At 46.4% G+C, this 24,447-nt stretch overlaps 1 protein-coding gene across 2 annotated transcripts in view; it reads left to right on the top strand.

Moving 5' to 3' along the window:
• The window catches only part of NKAIN4 (sodium/potassium transporting ATPase interacting 4), a 63,360-nt gene that overhangs the window by 34,657 nt on the left and 4,256 nt on the right, over nucleotides 1–24,447 (top strand). The window contains exons 4-6 of one of the 2 annotated variants that reach the window (XM_088482981.1): nucleotides 4,373–4,570; nucleotides 8,023–8,083; nucleotides 19,899–19,983. In XM_088482981.1, coding sequence (XP_088339107.1) covers nucleotides 4,373–4,570; nucleotides 8,023–8,083; nucleotides 19,899–19,983 — 344 coding nt within the window. The remainder of the gene's footprint in view (nucleotides 1–4,372; nucleotides 4,571–8,022; nucleotides 8,084–19,898; nucleotides 19,984–24,447) is intronic. The other variant, XM_088482990.1, reaches the window with a different exon arrangement.

Here is a 24,447-nt window from a genome sequence, read left to right as displayed (position 1 = left end):
AAGGAGCAAGCATAAACTGTTCCCATAACATTTTTGCACACATGTTTCCTCTGTGTATAAGCAGAGAACCATATACCAGGCTGCTCCTAGATTCCTGGCCAAACTGCTCCCATCTGCTGTTCTTGGAAAGTCATTATTTCACCAGCTGTCACTGGACAAAAGGTCTAGGAGGGGTTTAGGTTGTACAAGGGTGCGGTACAAAGTGGTGTCATTCTGAATGGTATGTTGACATATGACATGTCCATGTGCACAATATCGACATGGTCATGCCAACAATTTTTTTACTGTGACCTTAACCCTACCTTAAACCTAATCCTAACCTAACCATGGATCTATGTACTAAGGCAACCTTGGAGAGAGATAAAGTGGATGAAAATAAAGTACCAACCAATCAGATTCTAACTGTCATTTTTCAAACACAGCCTGTAAAGTGACAGGAGCTGATTGGTTGGTACTTTGGGGTCTATGTACTAAGCCTTGGAGAAAGTGGATGGAGATTATCTCATAGACCCCTTTATCTCCCTCTAAAGCCGCATACACACTTATATGCTCCATCATCTAAATCGTTAAGTTTTCCCTGAACTGCCGGGCTCAATGTCGGGAACGACATTGAGCATACATGCTGCACGATATCGTTCAGTGACGTCATCCCTGAACATGCACAACCTGACGATATCGTCAGGTTGGCCTGCAAGTTCAGGCGATGAAAGACATCGTTAACGAATTGCGGGAGCATGCATCGTTAACGATATCTTGCATACACACTGGACGATATTGAACGCTATGAACAATATAGTTATCGTCCATATCATTCAATTTATCGTCTAGTGTGTATGAGCATTAAGACTTTGTACATAGACCACCAAAGCTCTAAACCTAAAGCCAAATCTGTAATGCCGACATTGTGACTGTTGACATTCACAATGTCGATATATCCAATCAACTGTGTACATATTTGCAGCATCGGTCACAGATCAGACGATTATGGTCGTGCAGAATGGCCACTTTAACTGAGATGCTGGAGCCCCCTTTCCCCCAGTGACACCCCAAGTGACGGTCCCTGCCTGTCAATCGCTTTGCGAATAAATCCTCACTGCAAGTTACAACAAAAATTAAACTAGACCCATGCGCATATCACCAATAAATGCTCAACTGTGTAAACATTGGTATTGCATCCATCTCTGAATCAGGCCCTTAGTTGTGGTTGTCCTGTATGGATAATAGTGTAATTATCCTTACATATGCATGCAATGTTTTATGGAATTTATACTTAGGAGGCTATGTAAATTGGAATCTGTTGTGGCTGGTAGACTGCAAAATCTGTGCAAGAAGGTGGTAACGACAACTTAAGCACTTAGGCCCTCATTCAGAGCCGTACGCTCTGAGCAGAGCGCACGCTCTGAATGAGGGCCGCCCTCCATGAAAATGGAGCGTCCTTCTGGACGCTCGTATAGCTGTGGGTCACCACCCACAGGCTATACGAGCGTGCAGTTTGATGGCCGCGATGGTCTTGACCATCGCGACCATCGAAACTGCGTACAAAAGCCTGTGGTTGAGTTTTTCAACCACAAGGCTTGGAGTGATTTTGGCTCTATCAGAGCCAAAATCCCACTGACATCACTAGTGATGTCAGTGGGCCGGCTTCTGACGGGAGGCGTTCCCGTGGGAACGCCCCCGTCAGGGAGGCACGCCCCCGGCACGCCCACCAAAGGGGGCGTGCTGTCAGTCAACATCGACAGCACGCCCCCTTTGAAGAGACACTACGAGCGAAGGAAAATCCTTCGCTCGTCGCGTCTGGCGCATGCGCACGACGGAGCTCCCTCCGTCGTGCGCATGCTCAGTGCAGAACATCGACCCACTTGCGAGTGGACAGCCGCTCGCTAGTGGGTCTGAATCAGGCCCTTAGATAGAGAATGTTATTGGTTTATTTACATACAGTAACTACTAAACTAGAATAAATAATAAAGTATCTACTCTCAGTGGTAATTACGCTCTGAGTTATGTTCACCCCTTTGTGGAAGCAGCTCAATTGTCACTGTAACTAAGGATTCCCGCTCTGAAGAATGTTTGAAGAGTACACACATGTATTCACAGTAAATGTTGGATGGACATAAAGAAGCTTATTGCCTTATGTCCATGTTGCACCCAGTGTTCACTAAAACTTGAAAGCTTGTGTGTACCCTCTGCACTTAATAACGATTTTCCCGACTTTGCTCCTGCTCTGGGCCTGTGAGAAAAAAACGCGTTAAATCCTTTTAAAATGACAGTGGTTAAAATTCTAGCTGCTAAATGAATAGGAAAAACCTTGTGGCCCGCCGTAATTATATGTACTGTGGGGAAAAAAAATGAATGCTCCCAATTGAATATACCCATGTGACTTTTAAGTACTAAGGGCCTGATTCAGACCCACTTGCGAGCGGCTGTCCACTCGCAAGTGGGTCGATGGTGTGCACTGCGCATGCGCACGACGGGAGCTCCATTGTGCGCATGCGCGAGACGCAACGAGCGAAGGACTTTCCTTCGCTCGTTGTGTCTGATCAAAGGGGGCGTGCTGTCGATGTTGATTGACAGCACGCCCCCTTTGGTGGGCGTGACGGGGGCGTGCCTTCCAGATGGAGGCGTTCCCAAGGGAACGCCTACCGTCAGAAGCCGGCCCCACTGACATCACTAGTGATGTCAGTGGGAGTGATTTTGGCTCTGATAGAGCCAAAATCACTCCGGGCCTTGCGGTTGAGGAACTCAACCGCAGGCTTCGGCTCGCAGTGGCGATGGTCGCGATGGTCAAGACCATCGCGACCATCATCTTGCACGCTCGTATATGCTGTGGGTGGTGACCCACAGCTATACGAGCGTCCAGGAGGACGCTCCATATTTATGGAGGTGGGCCCTGATTCAGAGTGAGCGCTCTGGTCAGAGCGTCCGGCTCTGAATCAGGGCCTAAGTTCATTTAGGACACTTTATTCCTTTACACTTGACAATCTATATATACTGACATCCACCAGAAAAATCTGACTAGACAATAGGCCCTGATTCAGAGCCGGACGTTCTGACAGAGCGCTCGCTCTGAATCAGGGCCGTCCCTCTGAATTTAAGAGCGGCCCCCTGGCCGCTCGCATAGCTATGGGTGACCATCCACAGCTATAGCGAGCGGCCAAAATGATGGTCGCGATGGTCAAGACCATCGGGCTTGCGACGAGGCCCTTGCGGTAGGGTCTCCTTGCCGCAAGCCCTGGAGTGCTTTTGGCTCTATCAGAGCCAAAAGCACTCCCACTGACATCACTTGTGATGTCAGTGGGGTCGGCCCCAGACGGTAGGCGTTCCCATGGGAACGCCTCCATCTGGGCAGCCACGCCCCCGGCACGCCCACCAAAGGGGGCGTGCTGTCACTCAACATCGACAGCACGCCCGCTTTGGTGCGAGACCCATAACGACGGCTTGGCCGTCGTTATTCAGGTCTCGCGCATGCGCACGACGGAGCCGCCTCCGTCGTGCACATGCGCACTTGGCCAACATCGACCCGCTTACGAGCGCTCAGCGCTCGCGAGCGGGTCTGAATTAGGCCCATAGTTATACTATTCAGATGTCTGTGTATTCAGCTCAGCCCATTGTTGCGGTGTGTGTGAAAATGATTTAATTGGTCTGCAGTACCACTTTATCTCTTCCACAAAATGTGCTTTATTTCATATCATGTTATAGCTCTATATTTCACTATAATGCACCGGGAAACATAGCACATTACAATGTATTACAATGACAGGAGAGCTGCATGGTAATCCTACTTGCTTACTCTCCAGAATGTCTGGGATACTCCCAAATTTCAGGGAGCAGTACCAGATTTATGAGGAATAGACCAGCCTCCTGGATACTTCCACTTCCCCAGAGCAGTGGACAGTCTGGTGGCTTGATGAGGACAGTCTGGTGGCTTGATGATGCTATTCACGGCAAACCACGCCATTGTACAGCAGGGTACAGGGCCACTATGATGCATTTTCCGGGACCACACACTGCACCTCCCACATGGACCCCACACTCCAGCATCTTTCGGATAGTGTGCAAGTATAATCACAATGCAGGCGACAAGACCTGGCCTCTGATGATATTAGCAAGCCTGCAGCAGTATCTGTAAAGATTTCATTGATAATATATCTAATAATCAGATTGTGTATATTTTGGATGCTTTCTCTACACATAGTAAACTGACATTACAGGCCTACAAAAATCAATTTATTGGAGTGTAAACCTCCATTTGCATGTATGAATATATAGTTCTTTGCCACTCAATGCTTCCGTTGTTGTGTAACTACAGTATATCACAAACAGTGATTTGTGTAATGGAGAAGTCAATGAGATGAGCTGTTTTAAACCTTTACAGGACAGTGACCTTCTCACATTCCACGTGTCTCAGCATCAATCTTGGTGGAGTGAGCATGGACCAGGCTGTGTGAGAAAAGAGGCCCCGGTGGCCGGAATGGCTGGACTAGAGAGCCACTCTTATGTTTCAGTGATTGGATGTGCCATAGAATACCAGTACATTGAGGTGTTACACAGTGCCACGCAGATACTGCTGGCGGTAAGTCTAAGTTTTGTTTTACACAGATCCTTCTTCACCTCCTCGTCCTGCAATGATGATTAATGATCTTTATTCCGTATTATTTATGCTAATTATTAGCCATCAACACAGCCCAACCGCTACAAGCATCTGAGGCAGCAGGTGCAGGGATTGAGCAGTTCAATGCCCTATTATTAAAAGCAGTGATGATATACAGTCTAAATATCCCTTTACACACCTCTCTTATCATGGCATAAACATCTACATATATAGACCTGCTTGTTTTACTGCAAGTGGTCAATAATCATTTTATTACATATCTTTCCATTCTTAAGCTACTGCTGTCTTTGTTCTATGTTTGTCAATCGACCTGCTGCATTATTCATAAGCTGGTGACCTAGAATGGCTGCCTTTGTCTGTATACCTCTGTTCCCTCCCATATGTCCCCTGCCTGTGTGTGTCAGATTGCTCCTTTCTTGCACCTCTTCTGCGGAGACCTCCCTCATCTGCAGTGCTGTATGCAGAATGGAAACAAGGGTAACCCCATAACAAATGCCATTCATAAGCAGCAGCTTTTAAAATATTTGGACGGCAACCCAGAAGCACTGCTTATTCTTGGATTAGTTTCATAATACAGTAAAGCCCAAGTTTTAATAAATAGCTAATAAACCAGTTTTTTTTGTTTTTGTTCTTTAAAGATCCAATAAATGTAACATGTAAGCTGCATTCTATAAAAGATCTACAAATAACATTTACCCATATATAATAAAGAATATCTGGGAATTTATTGATAAGGAGTTCTATTTTCCCTAGTCACCCTTGTCAGTCAGTCTGTAACCCTAACGGTTACTGCAATAGCCTTTCTGTAGCTTACAGTGAGGTAGCTAGTGTTGCATACACAAGCGTCTTAACTATTTTACCTTTTCATATTAGGTCAACTGCTATGGAACCCTTGTGGCGCCTTAGAAATAAAAGATAATCATAGTGCAGACATATGTATTACATTTGCAGTAACAAAGGTGCAAAAGCTTTATAAGCTGCAAAAACCTATTAAACTTAGAGACAACGGTAGGTGGATTGTTATTAAAGGACCAGCAAACATAACATGGCTACACGAGATAACCATCAATGTATAGCTTTCATCATGAATGACTGCTGCTCTTTTGTAGAGTAGAGGAGGGGCAGGGAGTGAGAATGTCATGCTGCAGTCGTGCTGAGGTATAATAACAGCCGCACATTGTAGTAGTGTCAGAAAAGCATGTAGCTGCTATTGGCACAGGAGTACGTCGCGTGTACTACATGACTGCCCACGGGCATTTCACATAGAGTTTAGAGCCTAAAATAAGTAATGTATTGGGGTCAACCCTCTGAAAATATCTCTTTCAGAGATCTGCCTCATTATTTAAATGTTATGGCTACTTAATATTAGAGTACCAATGTTTTTGGTGGCACAAGCAGTCCCCATAGTTTCTGTCTCTGTTTATTGCTCAGGAAAAGACCCATAGTTTTTTGTGACCTTTTCTATCCACACTATGTCTGCACCACCACAGCTTCCCACACCCTCCCCTCCCTGACACCCCCTGATACCAACACATTCCTCTGCCAATCCTTCTTCATCCTGAGACCCAGCTGAGCAGGGTCAGGAATTCCTGGGGCTTGGCCAGGGTTACACTGCATTTTTCTTGCAGAGTGCTCTAGATTGTACTAATTACAGCATATTGAATTTCAGCAACAATTATTAGCACTAAATTATAATACATAAATATATCCAATACTGAAAACAATACCACAAAAGGAATTTCTCATATTTACTTCATATAAATAATGTAAGTGGTCAGCAAAAAGTTAATCATCCCATAATAAATAAATATATAGTGATTCCACTAGATCAGGGCCAGGGTGCCGAGGTGCGGACAAGGGTTATATGCGGGCTCCCAAAAAGGAGGCGTGGCCTACTGGGGAGGGGGCATGTCCTCATGACACGTCCCCAATTTGTCAGTCTTGGGGTCGTGCCCAGCACGTACGGAGGTGGTGGGCATTCCCTAAGCTCTCCCCTCGCTGTGAACAGATGCAGTACTCATGTACACAGCATCTATTCCTGCAGTGGCTATCAGAACTGCAGTTTTTTCCACCCGCGGGACGCTGCAGCCTGCCGGTGTGGACGGCACAGCACAGGCTGCTTTAGCGGGGCGCCACTAAAAGGGCAGGGCGTAGCACCCCACTAAAACAGCTTAGTTGGAACACTAATATAACCAGTAGGAGACAGAACTGAGCCTTCTAAGCACACATTCTCCCACCTCATTTTAAGACACGTGTCTCTTCTTGCTGACAGCTGCTCTGACCCGGTGTGCTGATTGAGCGGTCAGACACACACACACAGCAGACATCCCCTGGTATCCAATTAGCCCCAATATATTTTTGTGGGCGAAAAACGAGGATTTTTCTCCGATAATCCCCATTTTTCGCAGATTTTTTAGGACCATATCCTATTTGTTTTGGGATCCATTAGAAGCTGTAATTTACCGCAGCTAATTGGATACCGCTGTTAGTATAAGAACCTGCTGCCACTGGACATGTGCAGCAGCTCCATTCCTTATAGTGCATGTTGTGGCCGCAGGCTTAGTAAAATCATATTATTTACTACTGCTACTGTGTTCATCATTTGAACAGTAGGGCGGGCTTGGGTTCCAGGCAACAGAGACTCCAACCCCCCCCCCTTTCGTTTGTGTATGCTATTGCCCATAAAAATCATTCTGAAAATCACAGAACGAAGACAGAAAGATAAAGCAATGTATTTGACAATTGCTACTAATAGGATGCAGCCTACCAGTTCAGGGACTAGTGGAAACACTTTAACGTTGATGCAGAATTGAATGCACATCTGTTTGCCGAGCGTCCCTCATTTGATTGTGTAATGCGCATGCTCCAAAAATGGGTGCAGGTGATGCAGAGTCATGTGACTGAAGAGCTCTAATAGGGGTGTGACAAGACATTCTCACATATGAAAAGTTCAGTTAGGGCATCAATTGCAGCCTTTGCAGACCTGGATGTGAGCAAGGATAGTCCTTTTTTTCATGCATTTATTTTGCATCCAGTATAGGGTAGGTGCAAGTCCTCACTGATGATTATAGTATCCAGGTGCATTTGCTGCAGACAGAGGGGAAGACGCATCTCCACGTGTACAACTCTGTATATAGACTAATGCACACATATTTGCATGCACATTTTTTTTTGCGCAGTTTACACCTGATTCACTTTCAACTCTGTATCAGCCCTTTCATGGAGTAATCTAATATTAAACTGATCTCCTGAGGGGGTGTACTTTCTCTCGTGCTGCCCTGCTACCTTACCCAGATAGTTCATGAATTATAGTTAATATATTTGCTACGTCTGATAGATGAAGTGTGTTCTCCTTGAACAGATAAGTATTATGTGTATGTTGGGATTGTATTCACCGTTATGCTCTCTTTCAGCTTCTCGGTTTTGTGTACGCTTGTTACGTGACCAGTGTGTTCACAGAAGAAGAGGATAGCTGTGAGTATATACATAGGTTCATTGATGGTATCGTGTGCCTATATGAGGTCTGGTACCCAAATGTCAGTGAAGAACATCGTTCTTGCATTTTGCTAAAATAGAAAGAGTGTATTATTCCAGCATCGCTGTCAAATATTATCACTGACTTCACTGGAACTAATGGTGGGACACCATTACTGCCACAGATTCTCAGCATCAGGGAAGTTCATACAATATATTTGCTGTAAATTGTCATCTCTTCTTTCTTATCTTCCACTTACCTCTTATCCTCCCTTCCCTCACTCACCATACTTCTTACCTCTCCTTCATTTTGACTCCTATAAGCCTCCTTTAATCCCATGTTTTCTTCTTGCTCATGATGAGCAATCTATTTAGCTGCCCTTTACTTCACCTTGCTAATAATATCACCGTTAGTGAAATATGAAATGTAACCCACTCACAACTTCATTGCAGAAATTCTCGGGTCCAGTGTCTGGGCTTTATTAAACACAGAGTATATATACCACCGAGAAATGTATCAAAGCTGAGAAGCTGAAGTCTTACCGCTAAGGTGCACACTGGAAATGCAGGATCTGCACCAAATATCCCATAGCAAGTCAGCATAAAAAAAGAAACTAGGGAACTTGTGGGACTTCAGCAAGCCTAATTACAGCCAATGTATTAATAAAAACACAGGATCATCAAGAGCTGAAAGAGACCCATGCACTACTGTTATGAAGATATTTTCTTCCTTAGGCACAAACAAAGGCCCTCATTCAGAGCCACTCGCTAGCGGCAGTACGCTCGTTCCGAGCGATGTTCGCACATCTGCGCATGCGTACGGTTTTTAGTACGCATGCGCGAACCAGTCAGTGCGGCTGAAAATCGTTTGTACGCAATATAGCGAATGCCTGCTATTTTGAGTGACAGAATGAGGCGTATGTGGGTGGTAACAGGGGAAGGTGCTTGAAAACGGGGAGTGGAGATCAGAACGCAGGCGTGCTTAAAGGTTAAAACGGGCGTTTTATGGGTGTGCATAATTAATCCAGCAGCGTCATTGACCACGTCACTTGATTTTTTTAACTCAGAACTGCTCGCAAAATAGCGGTTGAAAAAACCAACCAAAAGAATAGCGAGCAGTTCATATCCTGTTCGATGTACTCGATTAATCTAATAAATAGCGGACATGACGTATGGTGCGAGCGGCCAGGGGGCGTTTTTAACAAATAAACGAGCGTATGTTTTGCTCGCTCGTTCAGACTTAGAGGTGTGAACAGACTGCAATGTGCGAATGGATCATTTGAATAGCCACCCCTTGTTTTTGAACGAACGAACGCAAATAGCGAACGGCTCTGAATGAGGGCCAAAATCTTTATGGTGGAAAATGCCCAATAAACCAAACAGACATCCCTTAACTTTCCTGCACTATTCTTCTCCATTACCAGCGAGTTTACCTCTCCTATCATGTCCTTAAGAATTCTGTAATCCTTCTCTCTTCAGGCACCAGCCTTGTTACCTGCCCTTCACGCCACCTCCTTCGCACAATACCTCTTTACCTCCACAGTACTTGTCAGCCATTAGCACATCACCTAAATCATTACTCCTACAGTCCTACCCACCTCAGTACTCCTCACTTACAGATGTGTCCCATACACCTAGGGTCTATACTCCATACGGCACGAGGCGCCCGGCGTTGCGTTTTCGCTCCGGTGAAAAGTCGCCACAATTGAATACGGGGATAAGTTTCCGTTGGCAAAATTACGTCATCGGCGAAACTTTTTAACTGAAAACGGCTTTTCGCCTCTGATTGAATACGGACCAAAGACAGTACACTACAATCGTGGCCAAAAGTTTTGAGAATGACACAAGTATTGGTTTTCACAAAGTTTGCTGCTTCAGTGTTTTTAGACCTTTTTGTCAGATGTTACTATGGTATGCTGAAGTAAAATTACAAGCATTTCATAAGTGTCAAAGGCTTTTATTGACAATTACATTAAGTTTATGCAAAGAGTCAATATTTGCAGTGTTGACCCTTCTTTTTCAAGACCTCTGTAATTCGCCCTGGCATGCTGGCAATCAACTTCTGGGCCACATAGCCCATTCTTGCCTAATCAATGCTTGGAGTTTGTCAGAATTTGTTGGTTTTTGTTTGTCCACCCACCTATTGAGGATTGACCATAATTTCTCAATGGGATTAAGGTCTGGGGAGTTTCCTAGCCATGGACCCAAAATTTCAATGTTTTGTTCCCCGAACCACTGCCTTATGGCAAGATGGTACATCATGCTGGAAAAGGCATTGTTCGTCACCAAACTGTTCTTGGATGGTTGGGAGAAGTTGCTCTTGGAGGATGTTTTGGTACCATTCTTTATTCATGGCTGTGTTCTTAGGCAAAATTGTGCCTAAGGCAAAATCTCATGGCTGAGAAACAACCCCACACATGAATGGTCTAAGGATGCTTTACTGTTGGCATGACACAGGACTGATGGTAGCGCTCAGGGCCGGTTCTCCCGTTATGCATGGTATGCAGCTGCGTAATGCGCCACATAGTGAAGGGTGCCTCAGCTACGTACCATGCGGGCCGCGGGCAGTCTGTGTCTCTGTGACACAGCTGCTACGCGTGTGTAGCGCACAAACACAGCCGCCGGCTCCAGCAGCTGTGTGTTTGCTTTACCAGCTGATGAGAGTCAGACAAACTCTCATCGGCTGCTGCTCCCACTGCCAGAGCCGGACATCTTCCGGCTCCCGCAGTGGGTAATGGGAGTGACGTCATGACGTGACGTCACTCCCATAATGCAAAGCGGCGGACGGAGGAGCTGATATCGGTGGCGGGAGCAGGAGCGGGTTTCAGGTAAGTGGGGTTTTTTTATTACGTCTCTACTGCGGGGGGCGGGGGAAGGTGGATTACTACTGGGGGCACTGCAAGGGGGGACTACTACTGGGGGCACTACAAGGGGGGGACTACTACTGGGGGCACTACAAGGGGGGGCTACTACTGGGAGCACTACAAGGGGGGCTACTACTGGGAGCACTACAAGGGGGGGCACTACAAGGGGGGCTACTACTGGGAGCACTACAAGGGGGGGCTACTACTGGGGGCACTACAAGGGGGGGATACTACTGGGGGCACTACAAGGGGGGCTACTACTGGGAGCACTACAAGGGGGAGGCTACTACTGGAAGCACTACAGGGGGGCTACTACTGGGGGCACTACAAGGGGAGATTACTACTGGGGCACTACAGGAGGGAATACTACTGGGGGCACTACAAGGGGGGGAAATACTACTGGGGCTCTACAAGGGGGGGAAATACTACTGGGGCACTACAGGGGGGAATACTACTGGGGGTACTACAAGGGGGGGAAATACTACTGGGATTACTACTGGGGGCACTATAAAGGGGGATTACTACTGGGGGCACTACAAGAGGGGGAATACTACTGGGGGCACTACAGGGGGGATTACTAGGGGGGATACTACTGGGGGCACTACAGGGGGGGAATACTACTGGGAGCACTACAAGGGGGGAATACTACTGGGGGCACTACAAGGGGGGGAAATACTACTGGGATTACTACTGGGGGCACTACAAGGGGGGATTACTACTGGGGGCACTACAAGAGGGGGGACTACTACTAGGGGTACTATAAGGGGGGGACCACTACTGGGGGCACTATATAAAGGGCACTGCATAGGGGGTACCACTACTGGGGGGCACTGCATAGGGGGGAGTACTACTGGGGCACTATATAGGGAATACTACTGGGGGCACAAGGGGCACTGCACAGGGGGGACCACTACCGGGGGCACTGTAAAAGGGGCACTGCATAGGGGGTACCACTACTGGGGGCACTGCATAGGGGGACTACTACTGGGGGCACTATATAAGGGGAATACTACAGGGGACACAAGGGGCACTGCACAGGGGGGACTGCTACCGGTGGCACTTAACGATACTGAATTAGAACCTCTATACACTCCTTCCTATACCTTCTAATATCCTGCCTATACCTTCTAATGATGACGCTAATTTGCGTACGCAGTCATACAGTAAATAAAGACTTCAGACCTAGAATCTGTGGTTCCAAAGCACAAAGTATTATTCAAGTAAAAGTACAGTCAGTTACACGCTATTGATCCAAACGCAATTAGGCGCAAAGGAATTATACAGACCCAAGTACAGTATACATACGCAGCGCTTCCGGACCAGATGTTAGGCATCAGCAAGAAACCCCTCGTCAATCAGCATTCAGCACGAAGACCAAGACCCAGTGTTGGAGCACACATATTTATACCCCCCAGAAATAGACAAAACAATAGAGAAGTTTGTTGCTGATGCCATTGGTTCCCAAGAGGGATGCGTCTGTTACAGAGCGTTTAACAGGCTGATTCAAATAGACACAACCCAGCCTCCAACAACTGGGGGTCTCTGGTTTCCCGCCTCATGCAACATCCTAACAGTTGTTCATATAATATACATTTTGTTGCTTGAAGTCTCTGCGGTCCATAAGTTGAGAATGCATGATGCGATCTCCACACCGATAATACTGGAATTCTGTAAAAAGAGCACGCATCAGTACAATACCAAACACGGCTTACTTATCATGTATAAAACCTTAATTACCAAATAATCTTTGTTTCACAGCATTTATACTAAATGAACAAACTTAAATCTTATACCTTAAAGCTTATGGAACCTTGTATGTGGATATGTAATGTGTGAGTATGTGGGGTTTGATATAACGATGCTAGTTAACTTGGAGCAGATGCATGCGCATAAAGCTAGGATTTTATGCATTCGCTAATATGCGACTAGTTAACAGCGCAATTGTGCGTATTAATGTGTATATGAGAAATGGTGAAAGATGCAATCGCAGGGTGCTAATAGTAATATCGCCATATGTACTTAATTGTGAGTTTGTCTAAAATGGCGCTTGGGCGGCCATTCGCAAAATGGCGTCTTGCGATCTCATTTCCAAGATGGCGCCTTGCGGCCAGTCGCAAGATTCAATTTGAAACTGATCTTGTCTCAGCTAATAATCCAGCTTCGACACACTGTAAAAGGGGCACTGCATAGGGGGGCGCCTAAAAATATACTCACTTACCAAAAAATTTGGGCTAGGGCCGGCCCTGGTAGCGCTCACCTTGCCTTCTCCGGGCAAGCATTTTTCCAGCTGCCCCAAACAATCTGAAAGGGGATTCATCAGAGAAAATAACTTTACCCCAGTCCTCAGCAGTCCAATCCCTGTACCTTTTGCAGAATATCAGTCTGTCCCAGATGTTTTTCCTGGAGAGAAGTGGCTTCTTTGTTGCCCTTCTTGACACCAGGCCATCCTCCAAAAGTCTTTGTCCTGTGTCATGCCAACAGTAAAGCATCCTGAGATCATTCTTGTTTGGGCTTGCTTCTCAGCCAAGGGAGTGGGATCACTCACAATTTTGCCTAAGAACACAGCCATGAATAAAGAATGGTACCAAAACATCCCCCAAGAGCAACTTCTCCCAACCATCCAAGAACAGTTTGGTGAGGAACAATGGCCGTGATTCAGAGCCGGATGCTCTTCCAGAGCGCTCGCTCTGAATCAGGTCGTTTTTTTTTTTTGTTTTTTTTTGGAGTCGGCCTCCTGGCCGCCCGCATAGCTGTGGGTGACCACCCACAGCTTTTGCGAGCGGCAAGGTGATGGTCGCGACCATCGGGCTTGCGACAAGACCCTTGTGGTAGGGTCTCGTTCGCGCAAGCCCCAGTGAACTTCCTGTTCTAATAGAGTAGGAAGCTCAACTACTGACATCACGAGTGATGTCAGTAGGGCCGCCCTCGAACGGCAGGCATTTGGGAACGCCTCTGTTTGGCCAGCCACCTCCACTCCCTGCCTACAAAACGGGGCAAGCTGTCGATCGACATAGACAGCCGCCCCATTTTGTTGAGAGCCCCGGAGCGAGTGATTTCTCGCTCGCTCCAGGACTCGCGCACGCGGCGCATGCGCACTGCCCGGCCATCGACCCGCTTGCGAGGGCATAGCGCTTGCGAGTGGGTCTGAATCAGGCCCAATGCCTTTTCCAGCATTATGGAGCACCTTGCCATAAGGCAAAAGTGATAACTAAGTGGCTCGGGGAACAGGGCCATGGCCATGGCCAGGAAACTCCCCAGATCTTAATCCCATTGAGAACTTGTGGTCATTCCTCAAGAAGCAGGTGGCCAAAAAAAAACCCACGAATTCTGACAAACTGCAAGCATTGATTAGGCAAGAATGGGCGGCCATCAGTCAGTACGTAGCCCAGAATTTGATTGACAGCATGCCCGGGCGAATTGCAGAGGTCTTGAAAAAGAAGGGTCAACACTGCAAATATTGTCTCTTTGCATAAACTTAATGTAATTGCCAATAAAAGTCATTGACACTTATGAAATGCTTGTAATTTTACTTCAGTATACCATAGTAACATCTGACAAAAAGGTCTAAAAACACTGAAGCAGCAAACTTTGTGAAAACCAATACTTGTGTCATTCTCAAAACTTTTGGCCACGATTGTAGTGTACTGTCTTTGGTCCGTATTCAATCAGAGGCGAAAAGCCGTTTTCAGTTAAAAAGTTTCGCCGATGACGTAATTTTGCCAACGGAAACTTATCCCCGTATTCAATTGTGGCGACTTTTCACCGGAGCGAAAACGCAATGCAATGTACCTGGCGAAAAAGTTTCGCCTATGAATAGCTGTTGGAAAAAAGTGCAGAATTGCGGTTTTGGGGTGCAAAAGTGGAGAAACCACCCTGCACCCTTAGGACAGGTTCCCAAAGGTAAACTGCGTAAAAAAAAATCCTAAAAAAAATAAAGAACACCCCAAAAAATGACTTTGAAAAAGGGGGCGAAAAAGTACAAAGTTGGGGTACAAACTTAAAAACTAGCAAAATAGACTTTTGGGAGTCTGCAAGTATGGGGGAGGTGTTTTTTTGACTGCAGGTGCTTGCTGAAGGTGCGTTTTTCACGCTTTTTAAGACCTCACTTTAGCAATTTTAAACCATACTTGCACCCATTTTCATGTACCCCAAATTTGCTGGGACTAGTTATTTCCACCAAAAAAAACTGCTAAATGCAAATAATGAGATAAAACTGCTAAAATAGCAGCTAATGAGATCATTTAAGTACCCCAAATAGCTTCAGCAGGGCTATTCGGGGCATCTACCATGATCCCCAATGTTAGTGCATCTTTTGGGGGGTGTCAGGCTGATTTCCCCAAATCTGACAGCACTTTTCACCTGTTTGAGTTTCGCCAGGTCCCGTTTTCGCATCCTTTGGAATTGAATACGGGGATAAGCGGGTACGCGCGCAATACTTATTCGCATGGAAAACCAGCGGTCGGCGAAATGTCCAGGACTTTTCACGTCTAATTGAATATGCCCCTTTGTGTTTAAAATTTTGTGTATTATTCACATCGTAGGGACAGCAAAGATCCATTCAAAGTACACTAGAGACACTGGGCTGCAAATATAACTGCACAGGGATTCATTTTAAACACACACAAAGTAGCAGATGAAGCACAATGGAATTTGTGGTGAGAAAAAAGCCGCAGCCGCTGCATCAAATTGATCAGTGCAATCTAGCAGAGTAGTTTTGTTGCTTCCAGTTGTTTTATTTATGCAAATAAGCTGCACATTTTGAGCGAGAAAAGTGCTTGGTGCGGCGCGATGAGAGGTGCTGTTCCGATCAACTAAAGCCACAGTGTTTGAAGACCACCCTATAATAGCTATTTGCTTCACCTCCCCTGCATCCCCTCCCCCCCCGCCCCTCATTCACCCCACATCACAAAAACTCACTATGAAAATTCACCAATATTCATATTAACTTCACTTAAATTCTTCAATACCACCAGCCCTCACATTCGCCTTAACTGCTCTCAGCTTATGTGTAATTCACCTCTCATCTACCACCCGGAGCACTCCTCCTCCACTGCTATAGCACAGTCCTCATCTATCCCCCTTCTAGCACAATGGCTGATTGTCAGAGGAAATCTGGGTCAATCAGGTGACGCAAACTGGTAACTATTTATATTCATTGCATATACACAATGTCTAAGACGTTTTATACTCAGGAGAAATAAAGGTTCATAACGTTGCTTTAGATCCACTATCCTTTTCCAATCACTCAGACTAATCTTTTGTCCTATAAATACTGATCCCTACAGAGAAAACAGCAGTACAGGCAGAAATCTCTAATGAGTAACTCCCTCCATACACCCGCCACACTTGTGCCAAGTGGGAACGACATCATTAAGAATTGACAGTGACAGAGCTGTCCCATCTCATATACGGCGTATCTGCTTTATATTGTCAAACACAGTCTTTTTACACAGACATGTTATTGTTTACTTGTCATTCCACGGGAAATGAAAGGTTAGAGGAAAATTGCTTTGCTATTTAGCTGTAATTGGTTTAATGACAAAACATTTTCAGTTCTGCATGCAGTTATTTATTTTTTTATGTCATGTTCTTATATTTGTGTATCATCCTCCCCCATCCTGTCTTCTCTACTATTCTCCAATGTACTATCCTACAATCTCTTCTCTTCTTCCTTTCATTCACAACCCAACGCTCTCCTGAATCTCTCCTCTGTATACACTCTGCCTGTCTTCTGTCTCCCCTATCTTTCTCTAGAATGCCACCATAGAGACATCTTTATGTACACCTTGCTCCCCACTTTCTGTCTCCCATATTCTCCTCCTTTATGTCACAGTAGAGGGCCTTATTCATAAGTCTGCGCATGCATCTGAGTTGCATTACGCATTCGTCCTGATGGTTACCATCGGGAGACACAGAATTAATTTGGACGCAAGAGCTGTGGATTTAAGTGGGCGTTCCTGGGATGTATCATGATTTCCGTTAGGCAGACGCGGGCATATTGCTGACAGCGACTACATCTAAAGATGCAGCACTGACATACAGAAGCCAGTGCAAGGTTTCTTGGCACCCTAGGCAATTATTCAGCCTTACGCCCCCCCCCCCCCCCTCGCCCCACCCATGATAACTGCAAAAGCCCTTATACAGTGCCCCCAGTAGTGGCCCCCCTATGCAGTGTCCCCAGTAGTGGTCCCCCCTATGCAGTGCCCCCAGTAGTAGTCCCCCACCTATGCTGTGTCCCTTATATAGTGACCCCAGTAGTAACCCTCCCTATGCAGTGCTCCCAGTAGTAGTCTCCCCCCCCCAGCAGTGCCCCAGTAGTAATCGCCCCAGTAGCAACCCTCCCTATGCAGTGCCCCCAGTAGTGGTCCCACCAGTGCAGTGCATACAGTAGCAGTGCCCCTATTAGTAGCCCCCCCAGCAGTAATCCCCCCGTATGTAGTGCCCCCAGTAGTAGTCCCCCCAGCAGTGCCCCTAGTAGCAGTCTGCCCCAGCAGTGCCCCCAGTAGCAGTCCCCAACAGTATCCCTAGTAGTAATCCCCCTGTATGCAGTGCCCCTAGTAGTCCCCCCAGCAGTGCTCCTAGTAGTCCTCCCAGCAGTGCCCCTAGTAGTACCCCCATCAGTGCCCCTAGTAGTACCCCCGCAGTGCCCATAGTAGTACCCCAGCAGTAGTCCGTCCCTCGCCAGACACACACATGAAAAAAAAAAAAACTCCACTTACCTTAATCCCCGCTTCGGCATGCTCCTCCGTCTGGCGTCCTCCCGGGCTGGCCCGCTCTGCATGATGGGAGAGACGTCATGACATCTCTCCCATCAGCCACTGCGGGAGCCGGAAGCCCGGCTCCAGCAGTGGGAGCAGCAGCCGATGAGAGTCTGTCTGACTCTCATGGCTGCTAAAACAAACGCACAGCTGCCGACGCCGGCGGCTGTGTGTTTGTTCCTAGTAGTGTAGTGCGGACGGCACTTATGTGCCATCCACACTACCGCCCTGCAGTGGCCGTCGCTCTTAGGCGAATGCCTAAGTTTGCCTAGTGGTAGCGCCAGCCCTGCTGACACAGGATGCCATATTCAGATAGAAAAGTTGCACCTGTCATAAGGCTGGTGTGACCGATTGTGCATCTAAACATGCACCGAGACAGATTAGCATCGCTGCAAATGGGCATCTCAGTATGAACAAAATCAGTTCCTGAATTTGCATAAAGATACAGACGTGGCTGAATCAGGCCCAGAGTCTCTTCTCTATATACACCCTGCTCCTATCCTGTCTCCCCTATCCTTCTCCAGAGTGTCACCATAGAGTCTCTTCTCTATATACACCCTGCTCCTATCCTTCTCCAGAGTGTCACCAGAATCTCTTCTCTATATACACCCTGCTCCTATCCTTCTGTCTCCCCTATCCTTCTCCAGAGTGTCACCAGAATCTCTTCTTTATATACACCCTGCTCCTATCCTTCTGTCTCCCATATCCTTCTCCAGAGTGTCACCAGAGTCTCTTCTCTATATACACCCTGCTGCTATCCGTCTGTCTCCCTTATCCTTCTTCAGAGTTTTATCAGTCTCTTCTCTATATACACCCTGCTCCTATCCTTCTGTCTCCCCTATCCTTCTCCAGAGTGTCACCAGAGTCTCTTCTCTATATACACTCTAGTCCTATCCTTCTGTCTCCCTTATCCCTCTCCAGAGTGTCACCATAGAGTCTCTTCTCTATATACACCCTGCTCCTATCCTTTTCCAGAGTGTCACCATAGAGTCTCTTCTCTTTATACACCCTGCTCCTATCCTTCCGTCTCCCCTATCCTTCTCCAGAGTGTCACCCTATCCCCTATCCTTCTCCAGAGTGTCACCCTAGAGCCTCTTCTCTATATACACCCTGCTGCTATCCTTCTGTCTCCCCTATCCTTCTCCTGAGTTTTACCAATCTCTTCTCTATATACAGCCTGCTCCTATCCTTCTGTCTCCCCTATCCTTCTCCAGAGTTTCACCAGTGTCTCTTCTGTATATACACCCTGCTCCTATCCTTCTGTCTCCCCTATCCTTCGCCAGAGTCTCTCTTCTCTATATACACTCTACTCCTATCCTTCCGTCTCCCCTATCCTTCTCCAGAGTGTCACCATAGAATCTCATCTCTATATACACCCTGCTCCTATCCTTCTGTCTCCCCTATCCTTCTCCAGAGTGTCACCATAGAGTCTCATCTCTATATACACCCTGCTCCTATCCTTCTGTCTCCCCTATCCTTCTCCAGAGTGTCACCATAGAGTCTCTTCTCTGTATACACCCTGCTCCTATCCTTCTGCATAGAGTCACCATAGAGTCTCTTCTCTATATACATCCTTCCGTCTCCCCTATCCTTCTCCAGAGTGTCACCATAGAGTCTCTGTGACTAGGATGCAACAGCAGACTGTGCTGATTAGTTTAGCTAATATATATGTATGTCCCTGTATCTGTATACGAAGTGCTACAATGTAGAGGCCGCTACTTTTTTCATTCCAAGTTCCGTTGTGCTTCATACACAGACTCAGGTGCACACAGATATACAAGTGTCACGTATCAAATTAATCAGCAGTCTGCTGGTGTGCCCTCACTCATGCCAAGCAAGTCACACTGCATGGCGTACTGATTCTAAATGTATGAGGACACATCTGTATGTCCTCCTGCTTTTTTCCTACAGGTCTTTTAACATGCCTTATGTCCTCTTGCTTCTGTCCTTAAAGACCTCATCCTTTTCTCCTCCCTGGCCCTCATGTCCTTTTCCTGAATCTGTTCTTGCTCCCCACTTTCATCTATTTGTTTTTGCTTTTTTCAGTATGTCATTGCTTTGTATATCTATACTCCTGCTCATTACCAATATATTTTTCCACATACACATACTCAATCTTTGCAACACCCTGCCATGCTCCCTACATGTCCATTTCATTGTTTTTCTTTTATTTTGGGAATTTATTTCTTTCAGTTGATTTCATTGGTGGATTTGATCCATTCCCTCTCTATCATGTCAATGAAAAATCCAATCACCTGCTGTTCAAGCAGAGTTACCTGTAAGTATAAGCTGGTGAAAGCAGACTATACAGGCACTCTGCTTTATGACCCTCTCTCTCTTGAGAGTTAGGCAAATGTATAAGAGACCCAAAGATGACTCTAATATTTGTTTTATTAATCTAACATATACTGAACTGAAGCGGACATCTGATTGGCCAATATGGGTTACAGCATATTGGGGCTTTTATCTGTATGTTATTAAATAAGCGTTCTGCTGAATATTTATAATTGGTGGCAGTTGAGTCTGAAAAAGTATCATTAATATTTGTGGTGTTAGAAATTATTTAAGAAGGGAGTTTGTAAAAAAAAAAAAAAAAAACCCCTTTCCTGGCTGAACAAGTAATCTACCAGAAGAATGAGGCAAAAAAATATATATCTAATGCTGGGCATACACTATACAATTATCTGTCAGGTATCTGTCCAATCAGGCAGGATGGAATAAAAACCTGGTAATGTATGAGAGCAAATGACAGTCGATCATCTTGTCTTAAACACTGGAAAACAGACAAAAAACAAATTGGTTAAATTTGTGTGTTTTAACCAATGTGTCTGAACATCCATTTTTGTCTGTTTTCCAGTGATTGTGAGCAGATGGGCGATTGTCATTTGCTCCCATACATTACCAGGTTTTCATTCCAACCAGCCAGATTGGACAGATATCTGACAGATAATTGTATAGTGTATGCCCAGCATTAGGCCTCAATAACGCTATTAGTTCTTATTATTATCATTTATTTATATGGCGCCACAAGTGTTCCAGAGACTTACAGTACAATACAATACAGGACATGAATAATATACATTGCTACATTTGCGACCATAACACCCAGATAAGCAACAGAGCAAAGCAACCAAGTGTTAGGTGCCCTATTGGGGAGTAAGAAGTAGATAAAAGTAGAGAACGAAGAAGCACCAGAGGGTAGAGGGCCCTGCTCGTAAGAGCTTACATTCTAACGGGGAGGGGTAGACAAACAGGGGTGACACAGATGGGGTGGGCAGGGAAGAAGGAGTATGTAGCAGCAAGTTAAGATGAGAGCTGGAAGGCTTTGATGAAATAGTGGGTCTTGAGAGCCCGTTTTCAGGATTGTAGAGAGGTGGAGAGTCTGATGGGAAGAGGGAGAGAGTTCCAAAGGTGGGGAGCAGCGCGGGCAATATCTTGGAGGCGGGAGTGAGAGGAAGTAATCAGTTGGCATGAGAGGTGGCGTGCATTTGTTGAACAAAGAGGGCGGACTAGAAAGTGAAGGAAGATGAGGTCTGAGATGTAAATGGGAGAGGAATGGGTGAGGGCTTTGTAAATGAGTGTGAGAACCTTAAATTGGGTTCTGAAAGGGAAGGAGAGCTTGTAGAAGAGGGAGACAGATGCAGAACGTGTTAAGAGGAAGATGAGCCAAGCAGCAGCATTGAGGACACTCTGGAGAAGGGAGTTGGGGAGGCCAGATAAGAGGAGGTTACAGTAGTCCAATCTGGAGATGACCAATGAGTGTATGAGGGTTTTAGTGGCATCCTGGGTGAGAAAGGGTCTAATTTTTAAGATAAAAATTACAGGACTGCGACAGATTCTGGATATGTGGTTTGAAGGAGTTGGAGGAGTCCAGGATAATTCCAAGACAGCGCACTTTGGGGCTAGAGGAGATAGTTGGGCCATCAATTGATAAAGAAATGGTGTGAATTGTGGTTATGTTGGGGGATGGGAAAATGATCAGCTTAGTCTTAAGACATATTAAGTTTAAGAAATCGCTGGGACATCCAGGAAGAGATGGCAGAGAGACAGTTGGAGATACGAGTGAGTAGAGAGGGGTAGAGGTCAGGGCAGGAAAGGTAGATCTCAGTATCATTAGCATAGAGATGATATTGGAGGTCAAAAGAGCTGAGTTCACCTAGTGAGGACGTATAGAGAAAAGGAGAGGTCCAAGGACAGAATCTTGGGGAATACCTGCTGTAAGAGCCTGTGGGGGGGAGAGGAGTCATGAGAGGAGACAGAGAAGGATCGGTCAGCGAGGTAGGAGGATAGCCAGAAGAGGGCAGTGTAACGTAGACCAAGGGAGTGAAGGATTTGCAGAAGGAGAGGGTGGTCCACAGTGTCGCAAGCAGCAGAGAGGTCAAGGAGAATGAGTAGAGAGTAGTGGCCCTTGGATTTAGCAGCAAGGTGGTCATTATTGACTTTTATGAGGGCAGTTTCAGTGGAGCGGATAGAATGGTAGCCAGTATGAAAAGGGTCAAGGAGGAAGTGGGAGGAAAGAAAGGTAGTAAGGCATTTGTAAACAACACGCTCAAGGAGCTTGGAGGCAAAAGGGAGGAGAGAGATGGGACGGCAGTTGGAAAGAGTGTTAGGATCAAGGGTAGGTTTTTTTAAGAATGGGGGAGACAAGGGCATGTTTGAATGCAGAAGGGACAGTGCCCAATGATAGGGAGAGATTACGGATGTGGAAAGATGGGAGCGGTCAGGAGAGCGGTAGCGGAGATGTGAAGGGTTAGGGTCAAGGGAGAGGTGGAAGGTGGGGGGATACTAGATGAGAGACATGACTACCGCTCCAGAGACAGGGGAGAAGAATGTTAGTCGGTAAAATGGATGGGGAGGGTAGATCCGGGAAAGGAGGAGGTGGAGAGCAGGGGGACTGGTGGGATATGATGTCCCGATGTATTGAGTCAATTTTAAATGTAAAGTAGGTAGCAAAGTCAAGGGCAGAGAGCGAGGAGGAGGTAGTTGAAGGTGGTTGGGGATTTGAGGACTGAGAGGAGATGAGGTTCTTGAAATATGACTGTTTAGAGAGGGAAAGGGCATCACTGTAGAATGAGAGCATAAATTTGAAATGGAGAAAACCTGCCTTAGAGCGTGATCTTCTCCACTGTCGCTCGGCACTTTTGCAGGTATCTGGTGCACTTGGAATGCCAGGGTTGAGGTGTAGATTTGCGAGGGTGAATAGTGATTGCCGAAGTAACAGGGTCCAGAGCAGAAATAAGGGCGGTATTGTATAGGGAATTGTCTTGTTCTGGGCAGGAGAGAGACAGGATAGGGGAGAGAATTGAGTCAAGCTGGGAAGAAAAAGAAACTGTCAATATCCTCAATGTTACGCTTAGTGATGGTGGCCTTAGGAGGTAGACAAAGGGAAAGAGAAAGGGATAGGTTAAAAGAGAGAAGGTGATGGTCAGAGAGGAGGAATGGGGAATTGGAGTAATCAGAAATATCACAATGGTGAGTGAAGACCAGGTCAAGCGAATGCCCACTCACATGGGAGGGTGAGGAGGTCCATTGGGAGAGACCAAATGAAGACGTAGGGGTAAGGAGTTTGGAGGCAGAGGCTTCTGTGGGGATATCAATTGGAATATTGAAGTCACCTAGGATAATAGGGGGAAGGTCAGAGAAGAGAAAGTGAGGGAGCCAGGAAGCAAAGTTGTCAAGGAATTTGGAAGGAGGGCCAGGGGGGCGGTAAATGACAGCTACTCTTCGGTGTAATGGTTGGAAGAGGCGTATGACATGCACCTCAAATGTAGAGAAAAAAAAAGGGGAAGTTAGGAGTTGGCAGGAGTAACCAGGGGATAGAAGGACCCCCACACCACCACCATGTCCACCGAGGGGTGTGAGACAAGGTGAGGCCCCCAGAGGAGAGAACTGCAGGGGAAGTGGTGTCAGAGAGTGAAATCCAGGTTTCAGTAATGGCTAGGAGATGCAAATTTTTGGAGATGAAAATGTCATGGGTGGGAATGAGTTTATTACAGACTGATCCAGCATTCCAGACGGCACAGGATAGAGGGACAGTGTTTGTGGGAGAGATGTGATTTAGATTATCAGGATTGCTGTAATGAGAAGGTAAGTTTAATTTGGGTGACCGAGATGAATGTAGTGGAGAAATTGTGCGGGGACCAGTGCTGGGAAGGGAAGAGATAGATCCCCTTCCATTTCTGTACGATGATATCTGCCAGTATCCAACGTCATTCCCTACCATCTAAGTGGGCACCAAGGGTGGGAATATAATCATGTGGCGAGCCACCGAACCCGCAAGGGGCCAACTTTCATATTTTTGTGGAAAGTGTGGGCAGAAAGCTCCACTCCCACCCTCACTCACTCACTCACTCACGTCACTTCCAGGTACGGTTAGTGAAGGGGATTTATACTCTTCCGTGCTAGGAAGGGAACTTGTAGGTGTTTGGTAGGGAGGGAGTTTAATACTGTGTGGATGGAGGTGGGGTGACATGGAGAGGAGGTTTGGAGGAGGGATTACCAGTGGGGTAGTAGGATATAGGAGGGGTAGAAGAGAATGAAAGTGGAGTAATGGGAGAGGAGAGGGAGGAAGGCAGACAGAGGAGGGGAAATAAAGGAAGGAGGTGGTGGAGGAGACAAGGGGGAAATTATAAAGGTGGAAGAAGAGGGCAGAGTAGAGGATTAGGTAGACACTGAGTGGAGAGGGAAGTAGAAGAACACATGATAATGGTGTGGATGAGTTGAATAGGGGGAGGAAAACTAG

This window comes from Taudactylus pleione, unplaced genomic scaffold (assembly GCF_031769625.1).
Source record: "Taudactylus pleione unplaced genomic scaffold, aTauple2 ptg000018l, whole genome shotgun sequence".
NCBI classification, from domain to species: Eukaryota; Metazoa; Chordata; class Amphibia; order Anura; family Myobatrachidae; genus Taudactylus; species Taudactylus pleione.
The sequence above is the reverse complement of the archived record's forward strand: the minus strand, read 5'-3'. Positions and strand labels throughout refer to the sequence as shown.